The sequence below is a fragment of the Dendrobates tinctorius genome, unplaced genomic scaffold (genome assembly GCF_039654945.1).
Source record: "Dendrobates tinctorius isolate UK_male_01 unplaced genomic scaffold, ASM3965494v1 ptg000391l, whole genome shotgun sequence".
NCBI lineage: Eukaryota > Metazoa > Chordata > Amphibia > Anura > Dendrobatidae > Dendrobates > Dendrobates tinctorius.
In genome coordinates, this window is record NW_027362057.1 from 670 (window position 1) to 16,736 (window position 16,067).

General features: G+C 40.3%; 1 protein-coding gene across 3 annotated transcripts in view; it reads left to right on the forward strand.

The window, feature by feature from the left end:
- Positions 1–213: 213 nt before the first annotated feature.
- The window catches only part of LOC141076154 (lysine-specific demethylase 6A), a 99,697-nt gene continuing 83,843 nt past the window's right edge, over positions 214–16,067 (forward strand). The window contains exons 1-8 of one of the 3 annotated variants that reach the window (XM_073563489.1): positions 214–290; positions 9,568–9,602; positions 10,156–10,249; positions 10,729–10,855; positions 12,222–12,320; positions 14,473–14,692; positions 15,202–15,336; positions 15,751–15,906. In XM_073563489.1, the coding sequence (XP_073419590.1) occupies positions 10,734–10,855; positions 12,222–12,320; positions 14,473–14,692; positions 15,202–15,336; positions 15,751–15,906 (732 nt within the window). In that variant the 5' untranslated portion in view covers positions 214–290; positions 9,568–9,602; positions 10,156–10,249; positions 10,729–10,733. The remainder of the gene's footprint in view (positions 291–9,567; positions 9,603–10,155; positions 10,250–10,728; positions 10,856–12,221; positions 12,321–14,472; positions 14,693–15,201; positions 15,337–15,750; positions 15,907–16,067) is intronic. The other 2 variants (XM_073563491.1, XM_073563490.1) reach the window with 2 other exon arrangements.

Here is a 16,067-nt window from a genome sequence, read left to right on the forward strand (position 1 = left end):
AACATAAGAGACCTGGCTATTCCTTCCTGAATCTTGGGTTTCTATTTCTACATTCTGAAATCATTAGAATATTGCAGCTGCCTTCCATTACGTGGGATATTAACTGATTTCAATATATTGTTTGGATGCATTTAGAAATGAAAAAGTGTTAATTCTTTTCAGGTAACCTCTGTCTAGCATTGTTTGGTTGTTCCTCTTCATATAGATGATTTTTTTTATTTTTAATTTCCCACAGCATTTTCAGTTGGCTTTGATTGACTGCAATCCCTGCACTTTGTCCAAAGCTGAAAGTAAGTACATTTATGTTTGTGTTCTTTTGTGCTAAGCTTAAACTTATGGTATCATTGATATGTTCTCACTCCATAACCGCCAGAGATGGTTGAGATCAGCTCTCGGCTGTCTCCTAGCAGTCCCATAGAACATGAATGGAGCGAAAGTGCTGAAGAGCGATGTCCTGAATGGTGTTTTTCACAACTATCGGACCCCTCAGCAATCAAAAAGTCATCCCCTATAATAGATTAACTGGTACAAATCATTTAACCCCTTAACTACCAGAGGTATTTTTGGTTTTGTACTTTTATTATTTGCTCCCCTTCTTCCCAGAGCCATAAATTTTTTTATTTTTTGGTCAAAATGGCCACGTGAGGACGAGTTGTCCTACCACACCATTGATTTTACCATGTCGTGTACTAGAAAATGGGGGAAAAAAAACTTCCAAGTGCGGTGAAATTGCACAAAAATTGCAATCCCACAGTTTTTTTTTTCCCCACCATGTTCACTAAATGCTAAAACTGACCTGCCATTATGATTCTCCAGGTCATTACGAAAAATTCCCATATACCGCTACATAGGAAAAATTGAAGAGATCCCAAATATATATCCAATAAAATCCATACAATTAAAAAAGCAAAATGCCGTATAGGGAACGCTAGAGCACACAATATAAAGAAATACAAAACATAAAAATGGACAATGTTATCAAGCTGTAGGTAGACTGAAAACTGCATTCCTCACAATATAAAAAAATAGCATTCATGTGCAGGTATATATTAATGCTCAAAATGAGCTGACAATATAGCATCTAATGCAATCTAAAGCATCCAAAATAAATGCCCAACATGCCGAAGTGAAAATTATTTTAAAGTCCAGTTTATGTATAATATAAAAAGTGTTACCACAATGGTAAATATAACACCTGTATGGAGATATGCGACTGTAATTACAAAACTCCAGTGTATGTTGATATGAGGCTATAATTGCAAAAACTTCCGTGTATGGTAACACATAGAAATTCTAAATAGGATAAAAATCCCGTTATGAATCAGTTTACAAAGCCCACAATCAAACCAATAAGATAGGTAAGTAGTAAACTATATTTACCAATGATGGAAGTAGGTGCTCGTGGCGTCCCCTCACCCCAACGCGCGTTTCGTCGCCAGCTTCTTCCGGGGGGCGTGTCTAGGGTGAGGGGGCGGCCCAGTTTTTGTACAGATGCCAATAGGAGAGGATCGCTGTGGGAGCCAGTCAGCAAACATTGGCGCATGACGCTTCAACCTCGCCCCCTATGTCGTACTTCCTCACAACCCTCAATGACATGCAAGCCAAACTCTGCATGTCAGTGTAAGAGAGTCATCAGAAGTGACGGGAGCCAGGGAAAACAGCGCATGTGCACTTGCCAAACCGCTACTTCCCCATGATCCGGTGGAAAAGGATTACCGAATCTTAGCTGGGCGTATAATCTAAACAGAAGGAATTGTAAAATCCGTGCCCTAATTACTATTATATCTCGTAAATCACTCATAAGTGCATCAATTCTTCAGAGAATGTGATATAATATTAAAGTGATGGTGCTCATCTTTACTAAAATAATATTATAAGATATATCCTAAAAAAGTGACACAGTAGTGACAATACAACAAAAGTGACAATGCTTGAAGTCCTAATTTATAACATAATTACATATAATAATATTAATAGTGACCGTGCATAATAGTCAACTGATTGCAAATAAAGTGACAGTGCATAATTAATCAGTGCCAAGAAAATGATTCGTTTATTTTTATATCACTATTACCATTATTAAAGTAACAGTGCTTTGTGAGAAAATAAAAATAAAAAACAAATACAGTCCTCATTATATCAAATATAATAAAATAATATGGTCACTTTATTAATATATGTAATTGTTATAAATTAGGACTTATGTAATATTATACAATGGTTCAAGCATTGTCACTTTTGGTGTAGTGTCACTACTGTGTGTGTGTGGAGTTTTGTAATTACAGTCTCATATCTCCATACAGGTGTTATAGTTACCATTGTGGTAACACTTTTTATATTATACATAAACTGGACTTTAAAATAATTTTCACTTGGGCATGTTGGGCATTTATTTTGGATGCTTTAGATTGCATTAGATGCTATATTGTCAGCACATTTTGAGCATTAATATATACCTGCACATGAATGCTTTTTGTTTATACTGTGAGGAATGCCGTTTTCAGTCTGCCTATAGATTGATAACATTGTCCATTTTTATGTTTTGTATTTCTTTATATTGTGTGCTCTAGCGTCCCCTATATGGCATTTTGCTTTTTTAATTGTATGGATTTTATTGGATATATCAAATAAAATTGTGTTTTTTTTATTATATTTGGGATCTCTTCATTTTTTCCTATGTAGCGGTATATGGGAATTTTTTGTTATGATATCATGTGAAGTGTACATTGCACTTATTGGGACATTTTTTGATTCATTCTCCAGGTCATTACAAGATCATAGACACCAAACATGTCTAGGTTCTTTTTTTTAAGTGGTGAAAAGAAATTCGAGTTTCCAGAGCATCTCCATTTTTTGTATGTTGGGTGAGGCTGGTTTCACACTAGCGTTTTTTAGCGCTGCGCGTCCATGCGCATGTGTCCTGCGCCCCTATCTTTAACATAGGGGCGCATGGTCTAGCGTATGCACTCTTTCGTATGCGTTTTTGTGCGCATGCGTTTTTTTGTAGTGTGCGCCTAGGCGCGCCGGACGCAACCTGTTGCATTTTTGGTCCGTCCGACCTGTCTCAAAAAAATGCTTGCGCACGGAATGCGCAAAGAAAATCACATCATAGTCTATGGGAACACAGGCGTGCACATGGATATGCGCACGCCTGCGTTTAAAATCGCATGCGTTTTAAGAGTTAACATGGCTAGAAACTGGTTAAAACGCATGCGCCTACAAAAAGCAAATGCATACAAAACGCATGATGTGTTTTTTTGCATGTGATTCTATTGCGCACGAAGTGCAGTGCTAAAAAACGCTAGTATGAAACTAGCCTTGAGGGCTTTTTTTTGCATTCCAAGCTGTCTTTTTTAATTATAAAATTTTGGTTATAGATACAATCTTTTGATCGCCCTTTATTGCATTTTAATGCAATGTTGCTGCGACCAAAAAAAAAACGTAATTCTGTCATTTTCAATTTTATCGGGTTAATTCTTTTATAATCAGGCGATTCTGAACGCTGCGGTACCAAATATGTGTATGTTTGACCTTTTTTTAATTTTATTTTGAATGGGACGAAAGGGGGATGATTTGAACTATATTTTTTTTATATTTTTTAAAACCTTTTTTTTTTTTTTTAAACTTTTTGCATGCGTCAACAGTCTCCATGGGAGACTAGAAGCTGCACTTGTCCGATCGGCTCTGCTACATACAGAGAATGATCAGATCACCTGTATGTAGCAGAATTACTCACTTGCAATGAGCGCCGACCACCAGGGTCAGGAGTTGGAGAGGGGAATGATTTCTGCAGGGGCAAGAAAGTCCCGTTTCTACAAAGAGCAGAGAAAAGAGAAGATTTAGCTGGGTAGAAAGGAAAAATTGAGCAATTGTAAATACACAGTGCTATATAATAATGATTGCACCATATTAAGGGGATAAAAACTTTGATGGGAGGAGTGCTTCTTTAAAGAAAACCAGTCAGCATGATTTTGTAAAGTAAAGACATGGCTGCAATTACGCTGTATTACCGAATAAATTGATACCTTTGATGGAGAAATTCACTTTGTGATTCTGTAATCACCATTTGACTGTTTCTGTTTAGATTTTGGTGCATAGGCACTGGACTGTGCACTGGGTCTTCTCTTCCATGTATGTGATTCCTCGGTCTGTTAGTCTGCCTCCTCTGTGTGAAGAGTAGACTTCAAATAGAAGCAGTCACCCAAAAAACCGTGAACTACTATTCAAAAACTGGAGGCATGGGCCACAGACAGGGAGGAGAAGACGCAGTGCACAGTTCAGTCCCTGTGCACCGAAATGTAATCGGTAGAAAACTTCAAATGACGATTAGAGAAGAACCACAAAGTGTATTTCGTCACCTAAGCTGTAAATGTAATCAGCACCTTTACAGCTATGTATTTACTTTACGTTGCAAAGTTGTGATAAGCAGGGCTGTGGAGTCGGTAAGCCAAACCTGCGACTCCGACTCTTTAATTTCCCTTAGACCGACTCCACAACTCCGACTCCCACATATATTGCTTATATTTAAGTGAAAAATTTATTGTAGTACAATGTGAACATCAGACATGTAATCATTTTTATGATACAATAATCAAGATATTTAGATAGAACATAATATATATTTATTGGCATACAACTTTAGAGACAAAAAAACTAATAAATTGTAAATGTTATACACTATGTAATATCAATTACATATATACAGTACAGACCAAAAGTTTGGACACACCTCATTCAAAGAGTTTTTTTATTTTCATGACTATGAAAATTGTAGATTCACTCTGAAGGCATCAAAACTATGAATTAACATATGTGGAATTATATAATTAACAAAAAAGTGTGAAACAAATGAAAATACGTCTTATATTCTAGATTCTTCAAAGTAGCCACCTTTTGCTTTGATTACTGCTTTGCACTCTCTTGGCATTCTCTTGATGAGCTTCAAGAGGTAGTCACCGGAAATGGTCTTCTTGAAGGAGTTCCCAGAGATGCTTAGCACTTGTTGGCCCTTTTGCCTTCACTCTGCGGTCGAGCTCACCCCAACCTATTGGGTTCAGGTCTGGTGACTGTGGAGGCCAGGTCATCTGGTGTAGCACCCCATCACTCTCCTTCTTGGTCAAATAGCCCTTACACAGCCTGGAGGTGTGTTTGGGGTCATTGTCCTGTTGAAAAATAAATGATGGTCCAACTAAACGCAAACCGGATGGAATAGCATGTCGCTGCAAGATGCTGTGGTAGCCATGCTGGTTCAGTATGCCTTCAATTTTGAATAAATCCAACCGTGTCACCAGCAGAGCTCCCCCACACCATCATACCTCCCTCTCCATGGTCCACAGTGGGAACCAGGCACGTAGAGTCCATCCGTTCACCTTTTCTGCGTCGCACAAAGACACGGTGGTTGGAACCAAAGATCTCAAATTTGGACTCCTCAGACCAAAGCACAGATTTCCACTGGTCTAATATCCATTCCTTGTGTTCTTTAGCCCAAACAAGTCTCTTCTGCTTGTTGCCTGTCCTTAGCAGTGGTTTCCTAGCAGCTATTTTACCATGAAGGCCTGCTGCACAAAGTCTCCTCTTAACAGTTGTTGTAGAGATGTGTCTGCTGCTAGAACTCTGTGTGGCATTGACCTGGTCTCTAATCTGAGCTGCTGTTAACCTGCGATTTCTGAGGCTGGTGACTCGGATGAACTTATCCTCCACAGCAGAGGTGACTCTTGGTCTTCCTTTCCTGGGGCTGTTTTCATGTGAGCCAGTTTCTTTGTAGCGCTTGATGGTTTTTGCCACTGAACTTGGGGACACTTTCAAAGTTTTCCCAAATATTCAGACTGACTGACCTTCATTTCTTAAAGTAATGATGGCCACTCGTTTTTCTTTACTTAGGTGCTTTTTTCTTGACATAATACAAATTCTAACTGTCTATTCAGTAGGACTATCAGCTGTGTATCCACCAGACTTGTGCACAACACAACTGATGGTCCCAACCCCATTTATAAGGCAAGAAATTCCACTTATTAAACCTGACAGGGCACACCTGTGAAGTGAAAACCATTTCCGGTGACTACCTCTTGAAGCTCATCAAGAGAATGCCAGGAGTGTGCAAAGCAGTAATCAAAGCAAAAGGTGGCTACTTTGAAGAACCTAGAATATAAGACATACAGTATTTTCAGTTGTTTCACACTTTTTTGCTAATTCTATAATTCCACATGTGTAAATTCATAGTTTTGATGCCTTCAGAGTGAATCTACAATCTTCATAGTCATGAAAATAAAGAAAGCTCTTTGAATGAGAAGGTGTGTCCAAACTTATATATAGAACACTATGACTTATCTTAGCTAAGACAAAGCCTAGATCCACAGGATACATTCACACCATGGGCGAGGCCAGGATCAAACCTAGGAGGGGGCAGAACCTCATACTGTTCCGCAGAACCTCATACCGCACACCTCCGCTGCTGCAGAACCTCGTACTGCACACCCCTACATGTGAAAATAAAGCCTGCACCTTAAGAAGATGTGGTGATGAATGCAGTCTATTTATTCCAACTATCAGTTTATGTTGATGTGTTACTGAAGACGAGCAATGCCTGTCCTGGGCGTCCTTTTGGGCAGCTATGAGGTGTACCTGACTGGTGCTAAAAAAAAAAAAAAGAGTGTTAGTCTGTGTGCTACCCGGCTTTCATTCTCTTTGGTACAGATAAGATATGGATAGACAGATATTGGTAAATGGATAGAGCAGATTTCTAATCTGCTTTTGCTATTGAAAACATTATCTATGAGCTCATAAACCTTTCAGGTGATGCGGTTTTTTAAAAAGCTGATCTGCTTTTGCAGTTGAAAAACGTATCCTCAAAAAAAGCAGGAAAAACGCTGCATGTGAATGTAGCCTTAGATCATGAATAGAACAGCCATTTATAGGACATTTCATAACTTTCCCAAAGTCCTATGAAAAAATATTCAGCACATTCTGCATTGAACTACTGTACCCAATTTATTATATATTTTAGGAGTCGGGGTTGGTCCATTTTATACCGACTCCACCAAAATGAGCTCCGACTCCACAGCCCTGGTGATAAGTTCTCTTTAAATTGTTTTTGGAGAGCTGTTGCCCCTTTTCCATCTCCAATCATTCTCCCCCCCCCCCCCCCCCTTTATTGCACATGCGCCAAAATGTACTAGGCTTGTCCTCAACTGCTCACCTCTTGATTGGGATCAAATTAAAGACTAATTGTAGTGTTGGTTTTTTTTAACCAATACATGTGAAAATAAGAAACACTGTAATATATATTATGGTAGTAGGGAAATCCTCTTCTTTATCCTCTTGGACTGCTGATTCATTCTCCAATTTTGGTTTTGCAGTGAATAGCAATTTACTTATTTCTGAGCCAGGAGATGGTGGTTGGTGCCCATAAAGTTCTGTGTAGCATCATTTCACTAGAGCTTACAGCAGAATATCTTGTGTCTCCTTCGTCATAACATTTTAAACCCTCAAACTGTCACCTCTTATTTTAGGAATTTTAAAATCTGTCTTCATTGAACACAGATTTTATCTGTTTATTGTGTGAAATAAAACTCTGGGAAGGAAAAGAAGGAAATTATTCTGATAAGATGTATTTCAAAGTTTCTTATTTTTATGTGCTGTTGAATTTCAAGACTCCTCAGAACATCAGACTGTTCACACAGTGACATGTTTAGAAAGCTTTTCCCCATTGTGATTAACACTATGGAAACAGTGGAATAAAATCATGATTGCAGGTTCCCTTTAGGACTCATTCAGACATCCACGATTTTTCTCTCAAAAAAAAATGTCCGTTCATCAGTGATTTGGATCTGGTTTTCATCACTGTTTGGTCAGTTTTTGCCATCACTGTTTCATCAGTGATTTTTTTTTTTGTTACTGATGGAAAAAATATATAAAATAAACTGCAGAACTTCAACCTGTTATAATGTCGATGCTATCCGTGATTTACACTGACCCATATACTTCTATGAGTCATTTTGATCTGTGCAAAAATAACTCTGTGATATTTTTTTTTTTGAGCACCACTCTGCCTGCAAAAAAAACTAATTTTATAAAGAACTCAGACTGTAACAGGGTACTTGTTCTTCTCATGACAAGCAGAAAACGTACATGACTTAAGGACGTCTGAATGATGCCACAGTCTTTAGACACCGCTGACAAGATCCACGGTCTGTTGCTGCGGGGTATGTAGGTAAAGGGAACCTGTAATGTCTGATCTACCAGCTTTACATTAAATTGTGGGAGCTGCTGAGCAGGTTTGTAGCCAAATACTTAGTATAACTTTTTTTCTTTAAATCCCTGCTCTTTCTATGCTTAGTAGTCTTGTGTGCGGTACTTGTATGATTCTGCACACATATCACTAAGTAGTAACCCGCACTGGACCTCGAAGCCTAAGGCTATGTGTACACGTGCGGATTTTTCGTGGAATTTTCCACGGCAATTCCGCAACTCCCTGCCGCGAGAAATCTGCATGCGTAATTCTCGCAAAAAACTAGCGTTTTGCAAGCTTAATTGGCTTGCAGAATACTAGCGTTTTCCAAGTAATCTGTAGCATCGCTTGGAAAACTGATTGACAGGTTGCTCACACTCGACAAGTGTGACCAACTTTTTACTATTGAGGATGCCTATGCTGCATTAGTAGTAAAAGGATATAATGTTAAAACTAATAAAAACAAAATAAAATAAAAAATCGTGTTATTCTTACCTTCCAGCATCCCCAGGCCTGAGCGATGCTCCCGGAGAGTCGCGTTCCCAGTAATGCCTTGCGACATTGACCCCAGATAACGTAGCATCTCGCGAGACCACTACGTCATCACAGGTCATTGTCGCAAGGCATCACTGGGAATGGGACTTGCCGGAAGCATCGCTGAGGCTTGGGAACTCTGCGGGGGACGCCAGAAGGTGAGAATATCACAATTTTTTTTATTTTAATTTCTTTTTTTTTTTTTTTTACAGGAATATGGTACCCAGGGCCTGGAGTACAGTCTCCTCTCCTCCAGACCCTGGGTACCATCCGCACATTTTCTGCTTACTTTGCGCATGGTGGGCTTAGCCACATGTGGAAAGTAAGCAGAACAGTGCATTCCTATGTGTGCGGAATTCCCGCGATTCTGCAAAAAGAATGAACCTGCTGCTTTTTTTTCTCATTCAATGGGCTGCTTATTTTATGCGTTTTCGCTGCGAAAAAAAGTGGCAAAAACGCATAAGATCCGCGGGAATTCCTGACATGGGAACACAGCCTAAAACCACCAACTAAGTGAATTGGCATTCATAGGTTGCCCACTTTTTATGAAGAAAATGTTAAGTTTCTACTCCAAAGTCTTTTGTTATGGTCGTTGGTTTTCAATTGTTGCTGAAGATATGCAGAGATCTACTTTGTGTGACTGACAATTTATGGAGTGCATGTCAAAATGGCAAGAAGTCATACATCATTTTGTCTTTTTAAAGCCACTTGTGATCTAATCCCTTACATTATATATTATTACTCTGGTGTTAATGCAGTAGATTCAATCCTCTGTTCTAATTTATTTTTTTTTTCTCGTCATACAGTCCAGTTTCACATTGCTCACCTGTACGAAACGCAGGTAACAAGGCTTTATATTAAAATGTATCATTTTCTATGGAAAACATTGTACTGTTTCAACTGTTGAAATCTGATGTGTTCACTGATTTTGGGGCTTTGTGTTGTTACAATCCTTTATAAATGTAATATTCTGTTTGATGTTCTGACTATATATAAAAAAAAAGCTACAAAGTGCCCCTGGCTTATAGTAGCAGAGAGCTCGTAGTTTGGGCTAGTGTTTCGATGATGCCACTGGTCCGACCTGTAAATAAGGAGAAAAGAGAAAGCTGAGGAGTCTGGGGCTCCTGCAAAAAAAATTAGATGAACCTCCTAAAAATTTACAGAATAAATCGACATTGGTAAAAACTAGTGCAGTGAAAGCACAAAGCAGCTGCCCCAAAAAAGGTGCTGATTTTTATGTATTAAAAGATTTTTGAAAAATTAGTTCTGTTTTAGACATGCAAGACTTGTATTGAGGTTGGCAATATTTTTGGTGTTTTTTAGCTGCTGCCACTGCGCTGTGCACTGTTTATTATTTCACTTTTGTGGTATGTAATTTTTGTTTCTATTAACAGAGAAAGTACCACTCTGCAAAAGAAGCATATGAGCAACTTCTGCAGACTGAAAACCTTCCTATTCAAGTAAAAGCAACTGTTTTACAGCAGTTAGGTATGAAAGCTATGCTCTCTTCCCTGCAAAATCTTTGTCCTATGGTTAATGGTTATGATTGTGAGCCGTCTGCCTTGTTACAAGGGGATGTCTTGAAAACGTTCTCTACATACATCTGTAATAGCAAACAATTCTATACTATTCATCGTTCTACTTATTAGGAGTCCATTCAGTATCTTATCACCCATTACTTTGCTTATATCCAGCTTCATACCCATGGATCATGAGAAACAGTGGGTCAGCAGAGAGTGGTGTTGTCGCTTCTTGAAATGTGTATAAATGTAGTTCTGCTAAATTTTATAAAATCCAGTAAGGAGTGGGAATCCTTTTCATAAAGAATATGGTAAAAGCAGAAAATACTTAAGATTTTTGTTCTACAAGACCACAGTCCAGTTCTCTTGATGGATATGATTGCAGTTCAGCCAATTTTCTGTATTTATTTTTTTTTTTTAAGCTGATTATCTTTTATGTTTCATTAGGATGGATGCATCACACTATCGATCAGTTGGGAGATAAAGCCACAAAGGCCAGCTATGCTATTCAGTATCTGCAGCGATCATTAGAGGCAGATCCCAACTCTGGTCAGTCCTGGTATTTCCTTGGAAGGTAATCATATTAAATTTTTATTAATATAACTATTCTTCTTGTATGTTATTGGCACTATTTGTTTTAAGTTCTTAAAGGGGTACTTCCTGGGAGATTAAAAATAAATTGTACTGTCCCTCCCTCATAAAATATAAAGGTGAGGTGCCCAGTGCATTATTTTCAAACACTTGTAATTCCGTATGACAGGAGCTGCCCATCACTGTTCCCCCTCTCCCATCTGGGACAATACGTCACTCAGGATTGTGACTCTTCTCACTAAGTACCAGCCAGTCTGAGAAGAGGGGGCGTGGTGGAGGTGGGGTCTGACAACCCCCTCCTCCACTCCTTCTGGCTTATAGTAGCAAGAAGGCAACTCTATGATGTCTCCTTCGCTGCAGGGCAACTAGCAGGGAGCAGGCCACGCCCCCTAACATTGGACAGCAGACAGGGAGACATTATCAGCGGGCTGGTGTTGAAAGGTGCTGCTCTTCAATGCTCACCCCTCCATCTGGGATATTACAGCAGTGTGCAGCTCCATACTGTTACAATCAGCCAGTCAACTGGTAATAACTGGTTCTCTGCAAAGAACAGGGAGTGCGGCCACACCCCTCTTCTCAGACTGGCTGTTGCTCACAGGGGTACGATTCACACTGGTGTGTGACATATTTGTCCCAGATAGGGAGGAGGGGAAGCAGTGAGAAGCAGCTCCTGTCACATACAATTACAAGTGTTATCAAGATAACAGAAGTGCACTGGACATCTCATCTTTATAGTTTGAGGGTAGGGACGGAAATTTCTTCCTCTTTAAATTCTGACTGGTGGGTAGTGCTGTTGAAGAATACAAAAACTACTTCCATATATTTACAGAACATTACTCTGCTATAGTACTCTATAGCATATGTCTATAGCGTATCTCTAGGATTCGCTGTCAATTCCTAATTGGTGAAGTTCTAATTGCTGAGACCCCATAATCCCTTTAGTCAAGGAGCCAAAGCTGTCCTTCACCCTTTGCCTAGACAGCAGTGCTTCTTGCCAACTTCTGTGCAAACAGTTATGTTGCAGTTCTCATGCACAGTGGGTTGCTGAGAGTATCCATATGTGAAAAAATGCCCTAACGACTCTCCCTATTGTTTTCAGAATTGACTTGGGCCTAGCCGTTAGTACAGTACCTAGTTTATCCTAAATGTGTACCATACAATAAGAAATTGTGAATGGGCCTTTAACAAATGTAAGGAATGCTTTATAGAATGATTTGATAGAAACATTTTTAATTTTTTGAGATTTGGAGTTTTTCTTTGATGTAAAACGGCACCAAATCTTTTTTTAGGTAATGTAATTTCAGGGTTTTGCTTCCATGCCTTCTAATATCTATTCCTTCTGTTGAAAGGTGCTATTCCAGTATTGGCAAGGTTCAGGATGCCTTTATATCGTACAGGCAATCTATCGATAAGTCGGAGGCAAGTGCGGACACATGGTGTTCAATAGGGTATGTTAGACCTTTATTAGTCTCTTCCTTATATTTGGAATATGCACAATATAAATTTTAAAATATATTTTTGGTCTAGAGCTTATTTTCTCTTTAAATGGGTGTTCTGGGAAATAGAAAATATTAAATATACAAAATGTCAGTAGAAATGCATTAAGAAACTGCTGCTGTGTCCTGGAGAAAACCTACACCGTATAGCCATCGCCTGGGCACAGTAGACACTCGGCATTCAGTAACAGAGACTGAATATAAATGTGAGCAGCCTCTTCTTGCCTCAGCACTCCTGGTATCTCCAGTAATTAGATAAGACAAAGCAGATAGACAGCATTGTAAGCAGCCTCCTCTTCTTATCTCAGCACTCCTGATATCTCCAATATTAGATCAGGCATAGGATGGACAGCAGTATGAGCAGCCTCTTCCTTACCGCAGCACTCCTAGTATCTCCAGTATTAGATCAGGCAAGACAGAGACTGGATGGACAGCATTGTAAGCAGCCTCCTCTTCTTATTTCAACACTCCTGATCTCTCCAATATTAGATTGTGCTTGGATAAGGTCTAAGGCTAGTTTCACACTAGCGTTTTTGAGCGCAGCGACGGCCTGCGCACGGCCGCCGCTAAGCCCCGCCCCCTGCCGCGCCTCCGCCGGTAGCTCCGCCTACCGGCGCATGACGCTGCATGCGCCCTGCGTCCCCTATCTTTATCACTGGGGGCGCAGGCCGTGCGCAGTATGCATTTGGCGGCGCATGCGTCCTTTTGACGGTGCGCCGACCTGCGCCAAACGCAACCTGCTGCAGTTTGGTTGCGCCGGCGCACCGTCAAAAAGGCGCATGCGCCGCCAAACGCATACTGCGCACGGCCTGCGCCCCCAGTGATAAAGATAGGGGACGCAGGGCGCATGCAGCGTCATGCACCGGTAGGCGGAGCTACCGGCGGAGGCGGGGCTTAGCGCCGGCCGTGCGCAGGCCGTCGCTGCGCTCAAAAACGCTAGTGTGAAACTAGCCTTATCCAAGCACTCTTTAGTGTTAACTAAGTGTCTTCGGCTTGCTCGAAAAATATGCAATCTCTGCATGTATTGCAGTTTTCGAACAGCTGCGAGACATGCAGCTGTGGGGTCGCTTAACATATTTTTCGAGCATTCCGAAGACACACGGTTAGCACCAGAGCATGCTCGGTTAATACCTTATCAAGCACATTTGCTCATCACTGCTCCGCTCCCCTGGTTTCTCAAGTAGGGTGGACAGGAGTGTGAGCAGCCTCTTCTTACCTCAGCACTCCAGGTTTCTCCTGTATCTGATCAGACGGTGGATAGGAGTTGTGGGCCACATTTTCCTGCTCTATCCATGAGGTAGACGTCTAAGTATTGATCATTTTCTTTGAAATGTAATGAATGACAGCCATTAGGAAAAGCTTTTTGTGCTAAGGATTTTCTTTACTTCTGTGCAGTTTATTCATGGTAAATTTATTTCAATGGAATACCATCTACAGATGAAAATGCAGCAGTTCTTATGCAGCATCACAACTATTTTCATTCAGTTACATTTGCCCCTACATTCTCAGTGTTGCTGCTTTTTGGAGCCAATGTACTTGCTAGGAAGAATGAAATAAGCTGCTGTCTCACTCACACTCTCTCACTCTCTAACTCACTCTATCTCTCTCTCTCGCTCCCACTCTCTCTCGCTCCCACTCTCTCTCGCTCCCACTCTCTCTCGCTCCCACTCTCTCTCGCTCCCACTCTCTCTCGCTCCCACTCTCTCTCGCTCCCACTCTCTCTCGCTCCCACTCTCTCTCGCTTTTCCTATCTATTTCACTTTCTCACCTTTAGAAATACATCATCACAGTGCTTTGGTAGCGATCAGCACATGTGATGTGCGCAGATGAAGGACAAGTCTCTGCGCTCCACATCATTCGCCTAAGCATTTCAGTTTGTATTAAGAAATTCTGTGTAAATAAAGATTAAAATTGAAAATTATCCTTTTAACTTTGAAGAAAGGCAAGAATTTTTTTTTGCATAATTGCCCCACCTTATTTCATGTGGTCAGAACTCCTGCAAACACTGTCCTTTGACTAGATTTATCATATACCTTCTCTTGAAATGATTTGGATACATATATAAAGACTTGTTGGTAAAGTTGTTGACTGCCTTGTTTTCCAGTGTGCTGTATCAGCAGCAGAACCAGCCTATGGATGCACTGCAGGCCTACATTTGTGCTGTCCAGTTGGATCATGGCCATGCTGCAGCTTGGATGGACCTAGGCACATTGTATGAATCATGCAACCAGCCTCAGGATGCTATCAAATGCTACCTAAATGCCACACGGAGCAAAAACTGTAGTAACACGTCTGCTCTTGCAGCACGGATTAAGTATTTACAGGTATAGTTCCCTCCCATCCCTGCAAGTTGTTTCATTTTTGAGACCCTGAAGCATGTCCATACACCATAAGACTGTAAATCAGAATGTAACCTCCTGAGTTATGTGTCATGTCTTCATTTGTAAGATTTCATTACATATTCCGTTCCATGGCTTGCATTGTTAGAGTGTGGAATAAGCCTTCCTAAAGTCACTCCATCCATTCTCCTCAGTATATTAATGTGGATTGTCTTGTTCTGTGTTTATATAGTTGCCCACTTGGAGACCACAAGGCAGGCTTTCCTGACTCTTGTGCCATATTCTTAAGTCACATGAGTTTACGTTCCATATATTTTAATTTATACTCACAAAGGTTATGTTCTGGTTACCCGAATTTATTTCTAAATTGTACAAAGTCAAGTTCTAAAGTTTACTGTCTGGCAAACACTCGGCACTTGTCAGCAAGTTGTAGTGGACATGCTCGTTATAAATTAGGCCTGTGTTAAATTTCCTTTTTACATAATTTTTCCTAGGCTCAGTTGTGTAACCTTCCACAAGGTAGTCTACAGAGTAAAACTAAATTGCTTCCTAGTATTGAGGAGGCATGGAGCCTACCAATCCCCGCAGAGCTTACCTCCAGGCAGGGTGCCATGAACTCAGCACAGCAGGTGAGAGGTTGGGTAATTTGCTTCAAACGCCCAGCTTAAAAAGTTACTTTTGCTACTTAGCAAGTTTCTTTTTACTTGAGAACATAAACTGGTTTGTGTACGTGTTAACTTAGGCAAAGGCAAACAGAGAAAGTTAGGTGAGCTGTGCCTGTATTTTGGGTACCATTAAGAACCTTTGTGGATCATCTTTGAACCCATATACACCCGTTACATTAGATTTTCTTTTTATCACATCGTCATTTTTTTCGTCAATGCTGGTATTCACTAAGCCGAACCAGCATCCTGTATGTGAAGCCACATTTTTGTGTTTTCTTTTCTCCAAAGGTGGTTTAAAAGGTAAAAAATAAACCCCGATTCCCAGTGGGGAAACGAATACATACTGTACAGAACTATATTTTCTCTTATAATTCTTAGGCCTGTAAACCTCATCATCAGAATGCTGAATCTGTACTAGGCCTCAGTCAAACACCAATTTCACAGCAGCCCTTGCCACTACATATGATTCCTTCTAGCCAGGTAGATGAACTGTCAAGTCCTGCCAAGAGGAAAAGAACTTCTAGTCCTGCAAAGGTATTTTACATGGCAAAACTATGTATGTGGCTCATGCTGTGTTTATTTTTCCCCAACCATCACATTCACATACAACATATAGGATGTTTGCCTTTATAGACTTTCCATGCCTTTACGTAGTCCTATATTTTTAACTTCCGCATCAGTAGGGAGTGATTGGC